Genomic DNA, 23,056 nt, shown 5'->3' on the forward strand with positions numbered 1-23,056 from the left:
CCTACACTGATGTTGATTGGGTTGAAAACATTGATGACAAAAAGAGCACCAGTGGATGAGCATTTTTCTTAGGAAAGAGACTAGTTACATGGACTAGCAAGAAACAAAATTGCACCACACAATCTATTGTAGAAGTTGAATATGTTTTTGAAATAAAAGCAGCCAAAACAAGGGGGCTATCCCATTACAAACAAGTTGGATGACTACTAGTAGATAACCATCAGAAGAGAACTAACCCCTAAAGCTTTTTAAAACAAAAATAGAATTTTATGCTATAATAATTATAGTAACTACATGCTTTAAATAAAATGCATGTTAGAAAGCAACATAAGTAAATAATAAAATTATAGAGCTAACTATAGGCTATAAACAAAATGTTTGTTAACCAATAGAAGTCACTTAACAAAAACAAAGGTGTCATAGCCTTAAAATAAAAAAAGTCTATAAACCAGCAGATTAAAAGTATGCAAAAAAAAGAAGGGGGAGGAACCCTTAAGATTTCTTGACCTCTTTCTTCCCTAGGAGGACATTCACCTAGTCTTCCACTAGGAAGTCATAAAGTAGCTTGGAGTCCTCCTCGAGTAAGTCCCCTTCAACTTCCCTCAACAGGCACAAAGTGGTAGCTACCACATTAGTGACTTTAACCGTAAACTTAGTTAACAGTCCCATTCTTTCCTCTAGCACCTGGATTCTCTCCAACACCTCATTGCCAGCCTTATCTGAAGTACCCATACTACCATCTGTGCCAGCCTGCGTATCCTACATAATAAGGGGGTTAGTGGCCTTTTTAGATCCTACCTTGATAGGGGAGTAGATCATAAGAGGGGAAGGTATCTTGTCCACCATTTCAGGGAATTGATCTTTAGTTAGGTCCACACACCAGGGCACAACCAACATCGAGACATGTGACACCTCCTTATTCTCCTTGCCATTACTCGAGATTGACCTAGAGGAATAAAAAATCTCTTCTTCAACCCCCTTCATACCTCCCTTACCAAAGTTAACATTTTTCTCCTTCATTCTTTCTTTGTGGCAGCCCAAACCTTCAGAGTCTGATTCCTCCTCATGTGAGGCTTCCTCCCTTAACTTCCTCTTAGCCTGAGACTTAGCCAATCTCCCCAACCTCCTCCTTCCCCCTCTCTCCTCATCCTCTGACTCTATTTTCATTTTCTCCTTACCTTTTCCTTTTTTCCCCCTTGGGGAGGGATTAACTAGGGACCTATTTGGAAAGGACTAAGGGGTGTGGACTCTGGGGCTAGTAATCCTAAGGGGGGCCATTTGGGGCTTGGGGTTCAAGTGAATAGGAATATCAACTTCAACAGTCCTATGGGGAATTAGGGCAAGATGAAATTGGTACAGCCTAAAAATAAGACCTTGATGCAAAATAGTAAAATTAACCCCCCTTCTCATTTTATCTCTCACATCAACAATAGAATCTTCAAGATCATGCAGTAGGAAGAAAGGAATTGAGATGCTACTGTAAATTACAAAAACATTGTGTGGATCAAATAGCTACTTGAAGGAATGAAGGAAGAGATCATAGAACCAGTGATACTATATTGTGATAATATAAATGTTATCAATATATCAAAGAATCTAGTGATGCACACAAAGACAAAGCACATTGCAATCAAGTATCATTACTTGAGAGAGTTTTTTCAAGATAAAGAGGTGAAGATGGAATATGTCAACACAAAGGAACAAATTGCTGATATCTTCACAAAAAAATTACCTAAGGATGCTCATGATTATCTAAGAGGTAAACTAGGGGTGATACCCCTATCAAAGGCTATCTAAGTAACAAGAGGAGTGCCTTACATCAAACAATCTAATATTCATATGTTACACATTGATACAAAGGATCTTACTTTAGGAGCTGCCTAAAGTAATCAAAGAACTGAAATTTCAAATCAGTCACAAGCAAGGTGACAAAGGGAGAAGCTAAAGAAACTAAAAATCCTGTATCTACATATTAAGATGACAAGATTTGGCATATGTCTTTGGAATTGTTGTCAAAGAGGGAGATGATATTGATGATCAATAGTATGATTATTGATCAAGAGCGAGATATCAAGAGTATTGTCAAAGAGACTGAAAGTGTTACTAATCTTAGAAGGAGCTAATTGATGATATTGTTGATCAGAGGAGAACAAAAGTATGATGAGGGAGATAGAGAAGAATATAAGAAAGAGGGAGAAATCCTAATCTATCTAGTAAGAGGAAGATACAAGAAGAAACATAGAGGGAGTTGTAGAATTTTGTAACCTAATTAGAAGATGGAAGCTGCTGATAGAGGGAAATATTTCAATACAAGGAATTATTTTCTTGTTGGTATTGTCTTATTGTTTTAATCTAGTCAGTTTGGTTGAACAAGATGTTTTCCATTTGAGTGATTTAGTTGATCAATTTGGTTTGCCATCAATTCCAAAGAGGGAGATTTTCCAGATTTGATTGAAAAGATCATTTTTGAGAGATTGTTGAAACTAGATTGAAAGAGAGAGATTGTTGAAGAAGATTGTTTGTTTCAATCATTGTTTTGTCAATGATGTCAAACCTACTACATGCTAGTAAGATAACTACTTATAAGATTCAAGAACTATCACTTATTTGATTGATGAAGAGGATTTGATCAAAAGATGTAACAATAACACCTAGAGGAAAGGTTGAATTATGATTATGTAATGAAGTAAAAGAATCAGTTAAGATAGTGATGACATGATGTCGTGATAATCTACTTAAGGTTACACAGATTAGAAGAAGAAGAAGTTACACAAAGTTTTTTTGCCAAGCTTGATCGAGTGGATAGTAGGTGTCAAGAAAAGTTAGTGTAAGCTAAGCAAAAAAATAGTTGGAGCTGAGTAAAATTTCATTCTAGTGTATGTCAAGTAGAACAGTGGATGCCAAGTAAAGATTAGTTGATGCTGAGCACCTGTAAACTTTAGTTCATGTTGAGTGATTTCATAGTAGATGTCAAGAAATGCAACATGTGTCGAGCATCAGAAGCTTGATAATGTGAGTTGCTGCATTATTGAAAAGATCAAGGATTCAATGAATTTAAGCTAAAAGGTTTATTTTATTGGATTATGTGGACCAAGTGGAAGATAAGGTTGATGAGCTGGTGGCACAAATTTCAATGTAAACCATTTTTAGTCAAATTCAAAGTGGATTCTAGGAGAAGTTCCTAGAAGAGATATGAGATATGTGGTAGATACATTGTATCCTACCTAATCCATCCAAACCCTAAATTGGACAATGAGGAAAGAGTGGCAAAAGATCTTAGTTTCCTATTTATAGGAATAGTTGGCCATGAAGCAAGGTTGTCATGTGCGGGAACCTAACGAAGACAAGGAGTCAAGGGTTTTGTTTCATCAAGTGACCTAAGAGAAGAGTCTAAAATGACATGTTAACCAAGAAGGCTTAAGGAGATGAATGTTGAAGGGTGAACAAGCTATCAGAGTTGCAAAGTATGAAGGCCAAGTAGAATTGAGGATTGAACAAAGATCTGTAATTTGCAAGTGAAGTTGTAAGTTGTATTAGATCAAAGCTTTACTATTATTATCTAACAATTGTATCAGTCTAGGATAACTCCTTTAGATTAAGGTTGACCTAACAGTTGTTTGAAAATCCTTTAATTGGGTGACATTCCAAGTGAATGGTCTAAAGTACTCTAACAAGGCTCAGTCCTAATAAGGTGATTGAAATTCTTTAACAAGGTCACATTTAATAGTGTGTATTGTAACCTTTAACAGGCTTGGCCTTTCATAGGGCATCACTTCAAAAAAATGAAAAGAGTAGCATGTTACTAGTGGTTTCTCCCAAATTGGGTTTTCATGTAAATCATTATGTCAAGTGTGTTGATGAATTTTTTATGTTTCATGCTTTACATTTCTGCAAGTCAATTTGATAGTAACCTACAAGTTTTACGTGATTGTATAATCTTATGGATGCATGCATGAGTATAAATGTTTTATGGGATCAAAAAGCTATGGAAAGTTTTATTTATACATCTAGACCTTGGATAACTAATTCACCCCCCCCCCCCCCAACTTCAATTATTCTAGAGTATTCCAAAAAAAGGATGGGACAAGCTACCAGTTCAACTTTAGAGTGTAGACATGACTTTGGAAGTCACAAATGCTAGTTTGATCTATTTTTTATAGATATTTTGCTTCAAAGATGACAATTTTGTTAACTGGAGACAACCCTAGGATTTCCTAACCCTTGCTAGATCTGATTAGACCTAAAGATCATGCTAAGGGTTTGGAAGGTGGCCACAACTAGGGAGATGTTATCATTTTCTCTATTTCAAATGTATTTAGGGTATATGGTTTTCAAGGGAAACCTCATGTTTCCATACCAAGTGCCCTTAAAGGTATGAATTGTTGAATTGTTATGGTAGGTAGGACTTGAAGAGAGGGAGTTGGTGGGAAGATCTAGGGGAACAATCTTTCCAAATTTTATAGTCATCCACAATTTCATGCTCACTAAGGGAGGATGGAGACACTTAGGTAAGCTCCTGGAAAAATATCAAATGGCTCTATCTCATTCTCGTTTTATTGATCCAAAAGGTTTCTATGATATTTTGAAAGAAAGGACTAAGGCCCAACCTTATGAAAATATTATTTACTTTCCTAGAGATATTATTAGGAATGAATTTTCTCTACAAGAGCAGGAAGTAAGAAAGAAAAATTGAAGGTATATAATAAGGTTTTAGATTTTTCCAAAGGCACATTTTGCTAGGATTATGAAAACTCTAAATGAGAAGAAGGAAATACTAATAAAAGCTTACTCAGATCAAGCCAAGGAGGTAGAAAAGAGAATGGATAATAAAGTAATAATAAGTCTAGGGTAGTACACCATATAGAGGAAGGAAGGCCATATAGTGGCTAGGAATATAATTGTACAACCTATTCCACTCTATAAGAGGCAACATTTAGAAAGCCTACCTTCAACACCAATACAAATTTTGTAGAAATTGAAGCAAGGATCTTCATCAAAGGTAGAAGAATACTCCCCATCACAAACTCCTATCTATTTTGACAATGAAGACTCCATGAGGGAGCAATTAAAGCAAATATTCGGGCATAATGTTGTTTTAATAACAACATAAGAAGTAGAGGAGGGAATGTCTAAAGAACCTCCTACACCACTCTTATCCCTCATGGTTGAAGACTAAAAAGTGGAAGAGATGGATCCTAGATGGAATACGATACTAGGAAATTTCTAGATGATTAAAATTTTGTAAAATTCAGGGCGGTAATCCAATTTTTGTGGAGAAGCAATATTGAAATTTTTGAGGCAAAGTGTAAGAAAGCCTAAACAGAGATACCTAATAGATAGGAATTTGATATAGAAGAGGAAATAAATCCTAATTTTATTCAATAATTTAGTCAAACAACCCCTTTAGAGGGAAGGAAACTACTGAAGGATTTAGGATTGCTCATAGTTCTAGAATGGGACATTGCTAATGCAATAATTTTTGTTGCAGTGAGAAAAGAGAAGGAAACAAAATTTAGTAATAAGGAAGAGGTCAAGGAAACCCATAAAGTGGTAAATTATAGAAATGATCTAAAGGCCTTAGTAATATGATCTATACAAAAGAGAGATTAGACAAGAGTCCAAGAAGTTTCAGATGCTGAATACATGGGAAGCCTAGTGGTGTACAAGGTTGGAGAAGTGGAAAATGAGAAATTTGATCAAATGAATAAAGAAGTAAATGATTTTGGTGTGGAGGTAGCTGCAAAAAATAAGAAATTTTTTCTTAAGCTAAATTAAAGATTTGAAAACATGCTAGAGGTATATGATGAGAGGGGAAGAAAAATTATGAAATGGAAAGAATAATATTAAATTTGTAGAAGCAATAAGGAAAGATAAAATAGGGGGAAGGACACAACCAAATTCTAATTGCAACTTCCCCTACCACACCCCTTCCCATTGGTCCTATTATGTAAATCCCTAGCACACTCTAGCATCTAGAATTTTTTACTACAGATGAACTAAATGAATAGAAGGCAAAAATTTGGGTGTTGCATGTAGATTTGGGTGTGCAAAAAGAAGATAGGATTAGAGATAGAATTTTGTTTTAGGTGGATAGAATCAAGGAAAGAGAAAAGTGAGGGAAGGACCAAGGCAACTTCTAATTGCAACTTCTCCTATCACACCACTTCCTGCATTTAGAGTTAGGTGTGCAACACGAAGATAGATTAGAGACAGAATTTTATTTTTGGTGGATAGAATAAATTGGACTCTCTTCTTTTTAGAGTTTTCAAGGTTAGTACATATTTGGAAGAAATTAAAGAGAAATGAGATTACCCTGACATAAATTTGGAATAAGTATATCAATAGGGAGGATCAGATTACTGCTATGTATTTTACTGTCATTGATAAAAATAATGAACATATTGAGAAAACATATGGTCAAGCCAATGACTTACTAAATTTTGACTAAAAAGGAGATATGTTGAAAACAAAATTGAAAATATGTTTCTCAAAATATCTTAGTACAAATTTTGATCTTTGTCCCCATGTGCTAAAGTGCCTAGGCATCAAAAAAGGTAAGGAGGAGTGGGGAAATGACCTGAAGGAACTAATGAGTATAAGAATGAATGATGTATTTAATAAATAAAATTGTATTTTTTTTCAAAGAATTGTTGAAGAAGTTGTTCAAGTCTAGTTATTTTGTTTATTCTTTCCAACACACTTTTTATGAATTAAAAATATTGAGAAAATATATCTTTAAAAAAGAGAGAGAAACCTTGGATTTTAACTTGCTACATGACACACTTTTTAGAAAATGGATGACATAATATTCTTTAGCTATACAACTGCTACGGGTGGTATCTGAGGATAGATTTTTAAGCAAGGTGATAGTTATAGAGGAATTATTGTTAGTTGACAAGGTTATCCAAATAGATGATAAAGAAAAGGATCAACAAACTGCTACAAATATCCAAGTGTTAGAGCCAAGCATAATAGAGGAATAAAAGGTGGTCCCATAGCCTAAGGAAAAGAAAGAAGAAAAAGATCAATCATTAGGTACAATGGAGGAACAAGAAACTACCAAAATAGAATTAGATCCACCAAAAAGAAATTAATGAAGGAGTCATTCTATTATCAAAAAAAAGGTCATGTAAATATTTTGGTTTTTCTCATGCAACATTTGAATGTGAAATTTTTGTCTTATATGTAATTCTTTTGTTCTAAGCACAACTATCCTTTTCTGTCTAGACCTCAAGCTTGTTGTAACTCATAGTATATAAGTGAGTTTCCAAGCCTAGAGGAGGGTTCGAGTTTGTTTTGCTAAAATAAGTTTTTAAATTTTGAGTCGGTCCATCCATACTATAATTCTATTCCAAAATAGAATATCAAAGTTAATAGTTGCTGGTCTATTTGTGTTATTTTTGTTGATGGGAATAATCATTCAAATTTAATATAGTTTCAAAGAAATCAATACAAATGTGGAAAGATAATTGTTCATCATAGATCTTGTATCTTCCCTCATTTCCATTCTATTCTCTAAGATTTAATAAGAAAAGTTTATTAAGTTTCAGTTGTAATTGAATTATATTTCAATTTCCTTTTGTTGATAATCTAATGGGTTGTGTAAATGCTTAATGTAAATTGGAAGAACTTCATGGTTTTCATTGAAGATATGATAAGTGTAAGATCTAGAAATGAATATTGATAATCTTTTCACAAAGTGTCAAGATACAATCTAGAAATAGATGTATAATCCCTATAAGTGTATATCCCAATAGATAAGGCACTAGCCATTGTTAAGAGTTGATCTAGTTGGGATGTTTTACATGATGTGAGAATTCATATCAATCAATCTTTTACTATTATGTTACTAAGGCTTGAAATTTCAGCCTATGCTTGACTTGTGAGATTTTAGGGTTTGATAAAGTAGATTTTTTCATCTCTTTACTATTCTAATGCTAGAAGAAAGAAGGCCAAACCATCTATTAGGCCCCATTTGGTTGGGGAAGATGATTTTTTGACATAACCAGGTTATCTTATAACCAAGTTTTCGAAAACCTGGTTTTGTGGTTTGGAAAGCTAATGGTCCGTTTGGTTGACACAAAAGATGAATATACTGTGGACCCCACAATATTATTAAAAAAACTGTCATAAAATTCAAAACTTGGTTTTAATTTCAAATTCCACCTTTTTGTTGGAAGAAACTTCTTCCAATTTTTGACCAAAATTGGAAGATGAAATTGAAAACCAGGTTATAATTTTAACCAACTAAACACCAAAGTTTTTTTGCAAAACCTGGTTTTGCCTTTGATAACCCGGTTTTGGCCCTCATCTTCCAGCAACCAAACGAGGCCTTATTTATGGAGTTCATGTTGAGAATCTGAATACTATTGAATAAGAATGAATTCCTAATAAGTCTACCTAAATCTTGGATAGTTCAACATGTAGAAGACCTCAAGGTTTTGTTAGTTGGTCCTTTTACTTTTCTTCTCAGAGTACTCATAATGGTTTTGAGCTAATTCCTAGGTTTATTAACATTGTAAAAGATTGTTTAAATTATGTCAAATTAGAAGCCAACACTTTGCATTCCTATACTTTTTGTCATACATGATCAATATTCAAATTTGGTCACCATATCTGAATAAGATACTTAAGAAACTTCAACAATTACTTTTTGTAAGAACTCTAAATAAGGCCCTTTTGTTACTCCATTCATTAGCACTGACCTTGACTGTTATTTACATCATTATTTCTTTAATATCAACTGGTAGTAAAAGTCAGAAAGTATTACTGTAGGTGCTCAGGACATACAACTATGCAAAGTTAGATATGTTTGAAATATTTTCTCTAAGAAAACTTCTGTTTTTGGTTGCCATTTAAATTGTTCCCATATTGACATTAGAGAGTGGATTAATGATCTAGGAAAGTTCTTCAATCTTGACTTTGCTAACCATAAACATATGTTAAAATAAATATAACTTTAAAATAATATAATTTTTTTTAAATGTAAAAGATGTGTTACATTATATACTTCTTCTACTATAAGGAAAATAAATTAAATTTTGTAAATTTTTGAATTAGTTAAGGTGGTCACACACAAGAGTTTTTTTATTTCAAAAATACTATAGTAGAAAATTCATAATTAATTATTTATTTTGAATAAAAATTTCCAAAAATATGTGTCACATTTGGGCATGAGTCTACTTCTTATATCTAGAATATTATTAAAAAATATGATTATTTTATTTTGATTAAGGTGGCCAGTAATATGCCTACTTATTTTTATCCTAAAATTTTTGTACTATTGCATTAAAATTCAAAATTTTGACAAATCATTTTTTTCTTTTGATATGTAGGAGATATTTCTAGAGCAATATAAATAATGATATTGTTATAAGGATTTTAACTATGTAGTTTTTGAGTCAAACTCATTGACCCATATTTCATGAGTAATTCAACATGATTCCATCTCTCATGAGAATAAATAGAACACTTAACACTCATTAGATCTAGGTGATGCTCATAGAGGTGAAGCACCGAGACTTTCCAGGAGGTCACCCATCCTAGTACTACTCCAGCTTAAGTGCGCTTAACTATGGAGTTTCCTCCATGGTTAAACCCACTCTGCTTGTAACCCATTTTCAAAACCTTCACCAAGTGTTGTGCCTTATGAACCAGCCCTTACTCTTGATGAGTTTACATTCAGGAATTTTGGGGCATCTTCGTGGTCCTCGTGTGGATGACTTGACTATCATGGCAAGTTCTTGTGCCCTACTTGAGGATTTATAGGGATTTCCTATAGATCATCAATTTATTGAATTAATTTCTTACTCTTTAAATTCATTATTCTTATGTTGGTATTTCTATCTTTCCATAGAAGTATGCCACAATAGTTTCCTTAGAGATTTGGGATGGATAATTACATGTGAACCCATAGTCCTTTTCAATTAGTTTTGTTTTTTTCCACTAGTTGCACTACTCCATGAATTTATGATACCTTGTATTAGAAAATTTTTTGGCATCTTTTGTTTACACAATCATCATGATATTTCATTTGTATTTGGTCTAGTCTCTCATCTATATCAAGACCCTCTCATAAGTCATTGGAAGGTATCCAAGTATATATCTTAAGGTGCATTAAGAGAGCTACATAGTTTTGCATTTTCTAAATATCAAGTGCTACTAAGACTATTGGTTTTCTTAACTTATATTGGGCTATTGATGTTGATGATCAAATATTTCATAGTTCATTTTCGTTTTACTTTCTAATTATGTTCAACAATTTAAAAGTTCATTTTGGTTCTTTCTATTCTTGTAAGATTAAATTTTCTATTTTATTATCAGCTAGTGAAGTTGAGTATTGATGGACAATCCTTGCTAGTCAAGAAGCTCTTTGGCTTTTACAATTGATTATTAATTTGACTTTTTTGAATCATCACACTGCTCTTTAGAATAATTTAAGTTCCATACATATTTCTTGCAACACTATAGAACACCAACTTACAAATCATATTGAGACGCACATGCACTTCCATTGAAAAATCAATAAAGATGGTATTCTTTTTCTTGCGGCATTTGCCTATGGATTAGTAGGTTGTGCATAAATCTTCACAAAACCTTTAGCTGTTCCTTGTTATCACTTGTTCAGATCAATTTAAGGGGTGAATGAAGAAGTGGTTGGGGACTCTTGATGAAAACTTGTTTCTTTTAAGTTTTGGCATCAATATTTTATTTTATCTATTTTTCAAGAGGACTTTTTCTCTCACAAAGTTTTTGTCCTTTTTTTTTATTGTGAGGAATTTTCATTTTTTTGCATTGTAGTTATACATTAGTACCCAACACATCAATTTTTTCAAGATCCACAATAGATCTCATTTTGTGTTTTCATTTGTTAATTGTATCTCTTACATATTTCTTCCTATATTACACTTAAATGGAGGTATTCCTATATGCATTTTATCCATACACAATTTCTTGATTTACTTAAGAAATATTGTTTATAGTTTTACATTAATTAGGTCAACATTTTTAAAACGTGAAATGGTTACTTCTTACACCAGCTCTCTACTCTCTTTTCTGCTATATAAGCATTACGTCTTTACAGTGTATAATATCTAATTCTCCAATGCATTTGGAGTGATGAAAAGAATTCTCTCGAACCATTTCTCTTCTTCTATGAAGGTTGTAAAGCTATAAATATATATATATATATATATATATATATATATATATATATATATATATATATATATATATATATATATATATATATATATATATATATATATATATATATATATATATAAAGCTTGGTCATTGCTTCTATATCTTAGCTCTTCTGGTCTCTAGATTTCGATGGCGGTGGATGTGTGAAAAAACTTCATTTTTATTACAGCTATTGGCTGGAAACCTTCAGTGTAATTGCTTTCCAAATTTATTTAATAAAAGAAAATAAATAATTTTACAGTTATCTACAGCTCTATTTTGAAGGTTCACACATTAATATATGAATTTCTTTCAGCAGGCATGGCATAAAGGATAAAGGTAAGGCAGAAAAGAAAACTAAGGAAATGCCTTGAAAAACAGAAACACACTAATAACAACCAGAAACTTAAAAGAAATCACTATAGCTATTCGCTTTGTCTATGGACCAGCAATGTCTTCATAGAGAACTCCAGAATTTAGCGACTGTCTCAGACTACTACGTCCGTCATAGCTGTTGAGTTAGACTATCTTCAATTTAGATTGGAATTATTACCATTAATTATTTGCTTCATTGGAAAAACTGGAATGGTTATAGCAGGAAATTGTCCACAGATAAATATTTTAAGCTAATCAATATTTGACCATCAAACTATCATTTTGTTTGAAGGCCGCAATTCGGGAAAAAGAAAAACTTTTTTGACCAGTGATACCGCAAAGCAGATATTGCAATTTGTTTAGCTAGGGTATAGAAGTACCAATTCAAATCCACGAACTACCTCAAGCCACTGAACTTTTACAAATCAAAACTGTTTCTATACCATAGAAATAAATAAATCACAGGTACTTTATAGAAAAGTTGGTTTCAAAATAAGAATAATGAATAAAATCTTTGTGCCTATTGCAATTTCTGCACAGTTGAAGGTTTTATGCTGGCGGGACAAGAAATGTGGACATCGTCCAATCTTATGAAAGTGTGAAATAGAGGAAAGTATACCACGCGACACACTTATATACATTTAAGTGGGCACCGTAGGTGCTCAAAACATTTTATTTTCAAGAAAACAATCACAAAACAAACCCATGATACTCTTGTGTCAACAAGATGGATGGTAATGTGTGGTGGGAGAGCGGAGTGTGGACCAGAAATGATAGCTAGGGCTTGGAAGTTCAGATTCATTTGGGCATGACAGCTCTGAGACAGAATTGAATCCAGCATTAGCGCCCTCTCGCAACTCAAACTCCTCATTGATAAATGATTCCAGATTCCAAGGGTTAACATATGAACTTGTATTTCCATAAGTTGTTGCCATTGGAGTTGCAGGAAGGGAATAAGGAAACCAGGTACTCTGTGTTTCTTGTTTTAGGGTCTCTGAACAATTGGATTCACTGATTTTAGTGTAGGAATCCTCTTCACCTACGAAAGCGAAACTGGTGGGTTCACTAGTCTGTGGATGAGAGATTTCTGCTGGAGCTGCTGAAGAAGAATTCTGGTCCAACTTAGGATCTGCTATTGTGAAATATAAATCTTTGTCATCTATTTCAGGAATGACACTTGCCTGTGTTGTAGTGTATTGGAGAATGGTTTCCTGCATACTGCTGGCTTGAGGGATCCACCATATGTCCTCAGATTCAGAGAGTGGCCTGTGTGTACGAGGATCAATGCCCTGGCTAATAAGCTTTTTGCTTAGATGACTATGCCAATAATTTTTTATATCATTATCAGTCCTTCCTGGTATACGTCCCGCGATCAGAGACCATCTGTAGCAATTTGAAACACGAAATGTTTTCGTACTCTTTTAGTTTCAGTCTGATTTTATAATGACTTGCTTCGATTCAAAAGGAAAGTTGACACGGGAAATGTTTTCGTACGCTTTTGCTTTCAATCTTATTTTGCAGTAACTTGTTTCAATTAAAAAAGAAAGCCAAAAAAAAAAAAACGGTATGATTTGAAGACCTGTTTCCCAGAAGTCGATGGAGCCTGAGAATTAAATCTTCTTCATCAGGTAGAATATGTCCTCGTTTGATGTCAGGTCGAAGATAATTCATCCATCGCAATCTACAGCTTTTTCCCGACCGAAGCAGGCCTGAGATGAATGAATCTATGAGAAATTAACTTATAAACAAATTTCAAACCCTAAAATGTCAAGGCAACGTAGACCCTAATCCTAATTCTAGAGTGATGACAACTCTAGATATGGAAAGAAAGAATCAACCAATTAGAACCTGCTTTCTTCGAAAGAGATCTCCAGCGGCCTTCGCCATGAGCTTTGACATAATTTGTTAAACGCAGGTCTTCTTCAGGCGTCCATGGTCCCCTTTTAAGTACAGCTTTTCTACTGCAAGGACTCTGGCAGGTCACCATGTATTTCTTCTCTTGTTTTTAATACCAAGCTTAGCAAACTGACCAAGCTTTACAGGCCTAGAGATGCACAAATCTTTCAGCGAAAATACCCTCGTTTTCTAACAATGAGAGTTGTATTTAACAGTTGCAGTAAAATTAAACACGCTTGTAGATCATCTCTTCTCGATAGGCGGCGGGCGGTGATAACTTATCCAGTTGCGTAGGACATTCTCCTATATAGGATTCCTTGAATGAAATATAATTTTAGAAATATGAAGCTCCTATTACACGTATGCATTAGCACCAGAGTAGCCTTTATTAATGTATACTATTTTTTAACAAACGTTAATTGCGATTTTGATAAAGATATTTTGGTTTTTGAAAGCACCTCGAGGTGCTTTGAAATGAGCTATACATATCCAAAAATGTAAGTGGTTTAATATACAGTTCCTTGGGTACCATATCTATAAGGGGCTTCACAATAGATGGAAGTGTATATAAGGTGCTTTTATAATGGGTATTGGTGCTCAATCTTAGTTAAAATGTGTTAAATAATAAAGCTAATTTTTTTTTTTCTGATTTTTCTTTCAACCTTGAGCATAGTTATGTCTTGGTTTTTTCTTGATATCATTGTGAAGTTTTACTGTTATCTTGATCCAACATACATAATGTTCATTCTTTGTTGTCTTGGTTACAATCCTAATCAAGCGTCTATGAATTTTGAAGGGTGTCTAATGGTTTATGACATTCATAGATGTCTATGACCATTCACTTGATGTTGGGAACTTCTTATCTTCTTATACATGTATTATTATAAAATGCGGTCTTATTTGTTGTTAATCCAAAGTGTGGAAATATGTTTTGAATTCATGGAATAGATTTTTTTATTTTATTTTATTTCCTCCAAGAGATTATGAGATGATTAACTTTGAAGAGAATATATGTTAAGGTTATTTGAGTATCATAATATTGAATTTGGACAAGAATGATGATGAATATAAGATAGAACTTAAGTATTTATAAAAAGTCTTTGTAGATTAAGGCATTATTATCATGTCATAATATAGAAACATATACATTCACATTGAGAAAAGTAGAATGGAAACATATCTATTTTTGATGAATAATTCTTAGGCAATTTTATTTGGTTCCTAGGATCAGTTTTGGTACAAATGGTCAATTTTTTTGATGTCCTATATATATTTAGATGTATAGACAAAGATGGTATTTTTTATTTTGATTAAATATATTTTTGTTATTTTTTACAATAAGATATACTCATTCAATTTACCTCGTTGATGTTATAGTAATTTATAACTTTGTATCATGTTTTGTACAACACAATGTCTTATTTTTCTTCAATGATGTATGGTGTATTAGGTATGTAATGGCTAGAAAATATCAAATATTATGAATATGTATGTATGAGAAGTTGTAGATAAGTGTAAAGCTAGTAAGACATAAGAAGTTTATCAATGAGATGGCATAATTAGTGAGATAGTTGTAGAGCCAATGGAATGTTGAAAATACATTTTTCAGATGAAGTCTTTTAGACGTTTCAAGTAGATTTATTCTACAAGAATTTTTCCATTGATTACACATATTATTACAATTTTATGTGCATGTCTCATCTTTGGATTATTATCTCCATTCATTTCACTTAGCTTGTTGTATAAATTTGTCTTTAAAATTTTATATATTGTTATGATTAGATAAAGAGGGATAGGCCTCGAAACTTTGGACTTCACAAACATATCGCTTGTCTGAAAAATATAAAGATAAAGGTTCTTAAGAAGTGAGACCTAACAAAACAAAACAAAACAAAAGAACTAAACTACTAGAAAAATGACTAAAAGGAACCTATAAGGACAAAACCAACAAATAACATGAATACTAAGACCAAAAACCACACACAAACATGTACACCTAGCCCAAAAACTACAACTCTTGACCACTACTTTCTCAATTCCTTGAGCTTACCCAAAAAAGAGGGCTTCTTGGAAGGCCCAGATAAAGACACATCCCTCACATTGACATCTTTCTATTATTTCTAGCCTAGTTCATAGTTTAATCACCCATGTGAACTTGAGTTCATCTTGATGGTCAAAATCACATTTTAAAATTTCTTCCTCATTCTATGCAGTTGGTTGACCCTTTGAGGCCCAATCTTTGAATCATGTTAAGGCATCATCATTTTTTCATTCATTCATCATTTCTACACTTCTTACCCACTTCAATTCATTTCACTTCCATATCATCCTTGTACTTGATTTGACATAATTTTATTGCTTTATCATCCTCGGTCAAATTTAGTCAAATTGGGGTATTCTATCACTCCTTAGTGGCCACTCTTGGATTTCAATAACTTATCTTTCATCATGGACCTTGCTCTGTCTTTGTTTGATCATATCTTTCTCATTTCTGCATCCCCTCTACCTCATTTTGATTTTGATCCTGAGGGGCCGAGAATATTCTATAATCACTACGAATTTATTGCTATGTCTATCTATTCCTCAAGAGCATATACTTGAATTTTTCATTTTCTCTTGATCTATCTTCTTTTCTTGATGTTAGTACTCTTCTTGAGTTTTGATATCATCCCCCTCTCTCTCCCCCAATGTTCAGTATTGTTACTACTAGGTTGTGCATTTAGGATTTTCTATCTCACTCTACATTTCTATCTTCAAAGTTAGATCTCTCTATCCATGGTTGCCTACTCATCTTCTTCATTCTTTGATGTAATTTGTTCCCAAATCGATCATACACTAGTCAAAAAGGGCCAAATGTAATCACCCAAAAATGGGCATCTAGACCATTAGCCCACTTCTTAGCATTTTTGCTAAATTATTAAATCATTTACCTAGATGAAAACTTTTAAAATCAATTCATTTAATTTTATTCTATAGTTTCACCACTATCCTAAGTTCATATTTAATTAAATGGAACATGTCCCTCTTTATTTAAATAAACGACCCCTTTCACTTCTAATCCTAAATTTCACACATAAAGTCATTTTTCCATTTTAAAAATAAAAGAAAAGACTTTTAGTCTCACATGGAGATGGAGAAGTCAACTCTTTCTTATTGGTGGAAATGATCTTGCACATGGATCATGCAAAACTCAACCCTCCACCCTTGATTGGATCTTCTTGTTTCATGATCTCAACCATCCATACTTATTTAAAATGGAGAGCTCTCTCCTCATCTAGGATCCATCTTCTTTTCATTTTGTGTTCTGCTGCATGTTCTTCTATAGATACTCATGGAGCTTGTAGAGGATCTTGTGGGTTCATCTTCATACTTGCATAGCATTATAATTTAGTATCACATATAATTAACATAGTTTACTTTATTTATAAGAATAATACACTTAGCTAATTAGAGGGGTTGTAATAATTTCATATTATTATCTTAGTTAGCATTCTTTGCATTTCATATAATCTAGTTGCATTTTGCATAACATTTCATGGTAGTTCTTGGACACTAGCACTCTTGAAACTCCCATTTCATAGTGTACTTACAAGGGGATGCATCTCGTAGGCTCACGTGAGAGCCCTTTATTTATATTTTTCATTCCTTTGCACTGCATGACTAGGGTGCTCTAGGTCTCCATTTGAGATCTCTCAAATAGAAGGACCTAGAGGAGTGCACATTCTAGAGTGTACATTTAGAAGATGGTTAATGTAAGAAAGGATTTGAAGGACATATATGAGATTCAAATAAAATTGTTAGAGATTTCAATGGCTAGGGTGTGAGAAAAGTTTAGGGTTTTTCATAGTTAGTTGCAAGGTAACTGAGAACAACTTTGACAAAATCATGAAATTGAATATCAAAGATAAAAATTGATGTAAGACCTTTCCAAAGACGCATCTAATTCTCCTAGGGTAGTGTGAAATCAAAGAGCCATGTTGTTAATGAGAAGATTATTGTAGTTAAGAAGAAAGCTTTTACTACTTTTTCAAATCTAACCACTAGACTTTAAAGCACCAATAAGTGTGTGACTCTGATTCACACTATGGTTAGTAAAATCTACAATACCAATGATGGCATTGTCCAAAAGAGTGAAATTTTAATGAAATATCATTGAGGTCTTTGGGATTTTTTTTTCCATATTTTCTTTTACTTTGTCCAACTATTGGTTAGAGTATATCTCTTTCTAATGGGATGTTCTTGCTCAAAATATTTTTGGGTCCATTCACAACATATTTCCCTTTAATACAAAATAATGAATGTTACTAGAGTTGGAAAATATGTTAGAGATTATTTTTCTAAAAAAATTTAAATAATAATAAAAAGATCACCCCTTGTGTTTTTGGGGATTATCCACTTTGCAAAGATATTTCATGGATGATAGATGCTTTAGGAACATTTCTCAGACACCATAAAAAATCTTATAAATACTCAGGGATAGTGGGTCATCCTTGAGATGCATTGGAGATGCCCCACACATCCCAAATATTTGAGGGACAAAAAACAACCTCTTTTTTTCTCACATCTAACACATTGTGCAGCTTGTCATTATTTTCCCTCAAGTTTTTGGGCTACTAAGCCAAGTTTGTGTCATCAAAATTTTATTTTCATCATTATGTTTAAAGTCATTTTATGTTTGTACTGAAACTTGTAGGCTTTGAGCATTTTAATATATGTTATATTATTTATATCATATGTACATTGACTTAAATAGTACTACTCATTTGTTTGTCTCTCATAATTTATGTGAACTTTATTCATTGTGGTTTATTAAGAGCAATATTAAATTTGATATTTTAATTGTTTCCAATTACAATAGCACTTTTATAATTGAAGAAAGAATGATAGATACTATCTATAAAAGTTGCACATTTGAGAATACTTATTTTAGCCTCAAAATATTTATTGAATGTTGAATTCAACATGTACACCAGTACTGGTTTTATTCCAGTCTTGTTCTCTCAAATTTTTTATCTATTTTAGTATCAATTTTTAACTTTTTATACAGCCTCTATTTGAGCAAGGTGTCACTAGTTATGAACCTTTTTCTTTCCGTCCACTAAACTTAATATTAAGTGCTTAATCAAAAGACACACAACAATTATTCTTTATATTTAATATTTCTAAGATATTGTTTAATACGATATTATTCTAGGTTAAAGTTTTCACATATAACAAAGAGTTCTACGCTTTTCAATATTAGCTGACTAATTAGAATATTTTTGTAAAAGATATGTATGCCTTCGCTAAATGATTGTCGGTTGGATCGAATATAGAGACGTATAACTATTATTAGAAATGATTGATGATATACGAACCGTATATACTCAACATTCTGGGACACTTCAGTCCGCTCTTTCCATTATAACTTTATAGCGAAAGAGACGGCACATAAAGAGATGCATTATGAAACGTTGAATTAATATACTTAATCCGTGAAAGTTTATTCTTTATCTGATTGTAGAAACACGTACGATGAGTATTCCGTGAAATTTCCAATTCAGTTCTCAACTGAAAGAACTAAATTTGTACATAATCGCCATTTGAAAAATAAAATTGGTATTTGATATCCACGCATTCTACCTAAGTACAACGACCAGTCAGCTCGCTGAAAAAAAACGGTTAAGGTCTGCCCTTCCTTCCCAATAATTATACTTTGTGCCTGCTGCCTACCATTCCGAATTTACGGACTATAAAAATATTTCAGTGGTGGGAATTAAAGTTGAAAGCCACTGACATTTTTGTAGTTAAATTTATTATTTTCGTGTCCTTTCCTCTAATCTGACAGTCAATATCTGTTTGCTTGTCCTCCATTGTATGTTCAGTTTGATTCTTCCTAGGATTCCAATACTCTTAAATTTCGCTTAGTTTAAGTTAAAGATTAATGTGTTTCTATTATAAGAGTGCGTTGGAGGAGTTTTTCAACATGCTCTGGGCAACTCATAATTTATGTATCAGCTGGAATCTGAGCGTTAGATTGTGGTGACTGATCAGGAAAGTACTGCACATAAATTTTTTTTTGGGAAGTAGCCGATATGGTAGCCGACATATTATGGCCGACATATGGCCGACATGTTATAATCCTAAAGCGGTTTAATACTTGTATAAAAAGGGCTTAGGGTTGGGTATTTTTCATATGTGGTGATACGAAATTGGTTCTTGCGGCGGTATTGAGCTGTAAGGGATTACGGATTGTAATCAGGTTGTAATCACTGGATTGTAATAAGATCGGACTTGCTGTTTAGTGGACGTAGCCCAGGGATTGGGTGAACCACGTTAAATCTTGGTGCCTTGTGTTCATTTCTGTGTGTTTTATTATTTTCTGTTATTGGTTATATTTGCATGTAGTTTTTATTTATGTCCGTGGTTTATCCTAACAAGTGGTATCAGAGCAAGGTTGTCTTTCAGTTATCCTCTGCAGGAAAGTCTCACGGTTAAGTGGGAGTCTCACAGTTGAGTGGGAGCGATGGCAGATGAGGGTAAGTTGAGGGTTGACAGGTTTAATGGGCAGAACTTCCAGTTATGGAAGATGCAAATGGAAGACTATTTATATCAGAAGGATTTATGGAAGCCGTTGGAAGGAAAAACCAAGAATCAGGGAACTATGTCAGAGGCTGAATGGGATCTTTTGGACAGAAAGGCACTCGGAAGCATTCGGTTATGCTTGGCACTATCGGTGGCATTTAATATTACAAAAGCAAAGACGACAAAAGATTTGATGAAAACCCTAGCGACACTGTATGAAAAGCCCTCCGCTTCAAATAAGGTATTTCTCATGAAGCGTTTATTTAATATGAAAATGGCAGAAGGTGGATCTATTGCAAATCATTTAAATGAGTTTAATACTATTACTAGTCAATTATCTTCTGTGGGTATCAATTTTGATGAAAAAATTAGGGCTCTCTTGATTTTGTGTTCTTTGCCTGAAAGCTGGAATGACTTGATAATGGCGGTGAGTAATTCTGTTCTTGGATCTAGTACCCTAAAATATGATGATGTGATTAGTGTTATTTTAAGTGAGGAAACTCGTAAAAAATTCTCAGGTGGATCTACATCAGGAAGTGCTTTATATGCACAAAGCAGGGGCAGAACGACTGAAAGAGGAAGTAACTCTGGAAATCGTGGAAAATCAAGAGGAAAGTCAAAGGGGAGGAGGTCTCAATCGAGAGGACCAAATGATTGCTGGTACTGTGGGAAACCAGGGCACAAAAAGAAAGATTGCTGGACTCGAAAGAAAAATGAAGGAGATAAATCAGATGGAGACAAAGAGGCAAATGTAGTAAGTAACAAATCCGAAGAGGATGCTTTGCTTCTGTCTTTAGAGAGTGTTGATGATTCATGGGTTTTAGATTCTGGTGCTTCTTTTCATGCTACACCTCATAGAGGTTATTTTATTGATTATGTCTAAGGGGATTTTGGGCTTGTTTATTTGGGGGATAATGAACCCTGTCCGATTGTTGGAAAGGAAAAAATTAAGATTAAGTTACAGAATGAGAATCATTGGCTACTAAATGAGGTAAGACATGTTCCAAAACTAAGTAGAAATTTAATTTCAGCAGGGCAACTCAGTGATGAGGGTTGTGTAGTTACTTTTAATGATAAAAATTGGAAAGTTTCAAAAGGTTCCCTTGTAGTAGCAAAAGGTGTGAAAGTAGGCACCTTATATCTTTGTACAGGTCATATTATTCCTTCTACTTTGATTGTTTCAGAGAAAAATGAATATTCAGGAACAATTACTGCAGTTGAGCAGGGAGAACAAATAGCTGCTGTAGATTCTGATATAGCGCTGTGGCACAATAGACTTGGGCACATGAGTGAGAAAGGTATGAAAGTACCTCATTCAAGGAAAGTTTTACCAGGTCTAAAATGTGTGAATATGGATTTCTATGAAAGTTGTGTGTATGGAAAACAAAAGAGAGTGAGTTTTGTAAAGACAGGGAAGGAAAACAAAAAGGAGAAATTAGAGCTTGTGCATACAGATGTATGGGGACCGGCTCAGGTATCTTCCCTTGGTGGCTCTCATTATTATGTTACATTTATTGATGACGCAACTAGAAAAGTATGGGTTTATTTCCTTAGACAGAAATCAGATGTATTTCAAACTTTTAAGAAATGGAAATGCTTGGTTGAAAATGAGACTGGTAAGAAATTAAAATGTTTTAGATCTGATAATGGTGGTGAGTATCGCAGTCATGAATTTGAATATTATTTCTCCACTAATGGTATTCGTAGACAAAAAACTGTTCCAAGGACTCCACAGGAAAATGGAGTGGCTGAACGCATGAACAGGACTATAATGGAGCGCGCAAGGAGCATGAGGTTACATGTTGGGTTTCCCTTACACATGTGGGTGGAGGTTGTCAATACTGCAGTATATTTGATTAATAGAGGTCCCTCTACTCCTTTGGGCTGTGTAATTCTAAAGGAAGCATGCACTGGTAAGAAGGTGAGTTATTCTTTTCTCAAAACCTTCGGTTGTGAAGCTTTTGCTCATATAGACTCTAAAAATAGAACCAAGCTAGAAGCTAAATCAAAGAAATGTGTCTTTGTTGGATATGGCATTAATGAATTTGGCTATAGGCTTTGGGATTTTGAAAATCATTAAATTATAAGATGCCGGGATGTCATATTCAATGAAAAAGTGTTGTACAAAGATCTGTTGCAGCAACATGAGAAGAAAGAAGATGATTATGTAGTGTTGGATGATACTCCAAAAGCTGATGTTCCAACCATTCTTCATGATGTGCAACAACTGCAACAACAAATACCACACACACCTGTGAATGTTAGACGGTCAACAAGGCCAATTAGACCTCCACAAAGGTTTTCTCCCTTTTTGTATTCTATTTTACTTACTGATGCTGGTGAACTTGAAAGTTATGATGAAGCTGTGCAGGTGGATACTAAGATTCAGTGGGAGTCTGCAATGAAAGATGAAATGGACTCTTTGCTGAAAAATAAGACATGGGATTTGTGCAAGTTGCCTGCAGGTAAAAAGGCTTTACAGAATAAATGGGTTTACAGGTTGAAAGAAGAGGAAGGAGGTAAGAAAAGATTTAAGGCCAGGTTAGTTGTAAAAGGATTTGCATAGAAAAAGGGAATTGATTTTGATGAGATATTTTCTCCTGTTGTTAAAATGACTTCTATTCATACTATTTTAAGTCTTGTGGCTACTGAAGATTTGCATTTAGAGCAGATGGATGTTAAAACAACCTTTCTTCATGGTGATTTGGATGAAGAAATATATATGGCTCAGCCACAGGGTTTTGAGGTCAAAGGTAAGGAGAACTTAGTGTGCAAATTGAAGAAAAGTTTATATGGCTTGAAGCAAGCACCTCGGCAATGGTATCTAAAATTTGACAGTTTTATGCATGAGCATAGATATAATAGGTGTCATTCAGATTACTGTGTTTATTTTAAGAGGTTGGATGATGATAGCTACATTATTTTATGTTTATATGTTGATGATATGCTTATAGCTGGGTCTAACATGGATCATATTAAGGGGCTGAAATGCCAATTAGCACATGCATTTGCTATGAAGGATTTGGGGGCAGCAAAA

At 33.7% G+C, this 23,056-nt stretch overlaps 1 protein-coding gene and 1 long non-coding RNA gene across 2 annotated transcripts in view; one reads left to right on the top strand and one right to left on the bottom strand.

The window, feature by feature from the left end:
• The window catches only part of LOC149547937 (uncharacterized), an 83,738-nt gene extending 69,252 nt beyond the window's left edge, over window positions 1–14,486 (top strand). The window contains exon 3 of the long non-coding RNA XR_016353939.1: window positions 14,252–14,486. This is a non-coding gene — a long non-coding RNA (uncharacterized LOC149547937). The remainder of the gene's footprint in view (window positions 1–14,251) is intronic.
• Window positions 11,976–13,749, bottom strand: LOC149547938 (uncharacterized). The gene is made up of 3 exons (XM_089791975.1): window positions 13,408–13,749; window positions 13,139–13,268; window positions 11,976–12,942 (listed from the first exon to the last, which is right to left on the bottom strand). Exons 1-3 carry the CDS (start codon window positions 13,544–13,546, stop codon window positions 12,279–12,281), a joined length of 933 nt encoding a protein of 310 aa, XP_089648101.1. The 5' UTR covers window positions 13,547–13,749; the 3' UTR covers window positions 11,976–12,278.
• Window positions 14,487–23,056: the final 8,570 nt, after the last annotated feature.

The sequence above is a fragment of the Cupressus sempervirens genome, chromosome 7 (genome assembly GCF_028749045.1).
Source record: "Cupressus sempervirens isolate cs-2001-9-10 chromosome 7, ASM2874904v1, whole genome shotgun sequence".
Lineage (NCBI taxonomy): Eukaryota > Viridiplantae > Streptophyta > Pinopsida > Cupressales > Cupressaceae > Cupressus > Cupressus sempervirens.

What these genes read in the sequence shown, in the direction of transcription:
- LOC149547938 (XM_089791975.1), bottom strand. Translation starts at nt 13,546, where the DNA reads ATGGTGACCTGCCAGAGTCCTTGCAGTAGAAAAGCTGTACTTAAAAGG. An exon ending in ATCTCTTTCGAAGAAAGCAG is followed by an intron (nt 13,269 to 13,407) that starts GTTCTAATTGGT and finishes CATTCATCTCAG; the next exon opens with GCCTGCTTCGGTCGGGAAAA. An exon ending in CATCGACTTCTGGGAAACAG is followed by an intron (nt 12,943 to 13,138) that starts GTCTTCAAATCA and finishes AAATTGCTACAG; the next exon opens with ATGGTCTCTGATCGCGGGAC.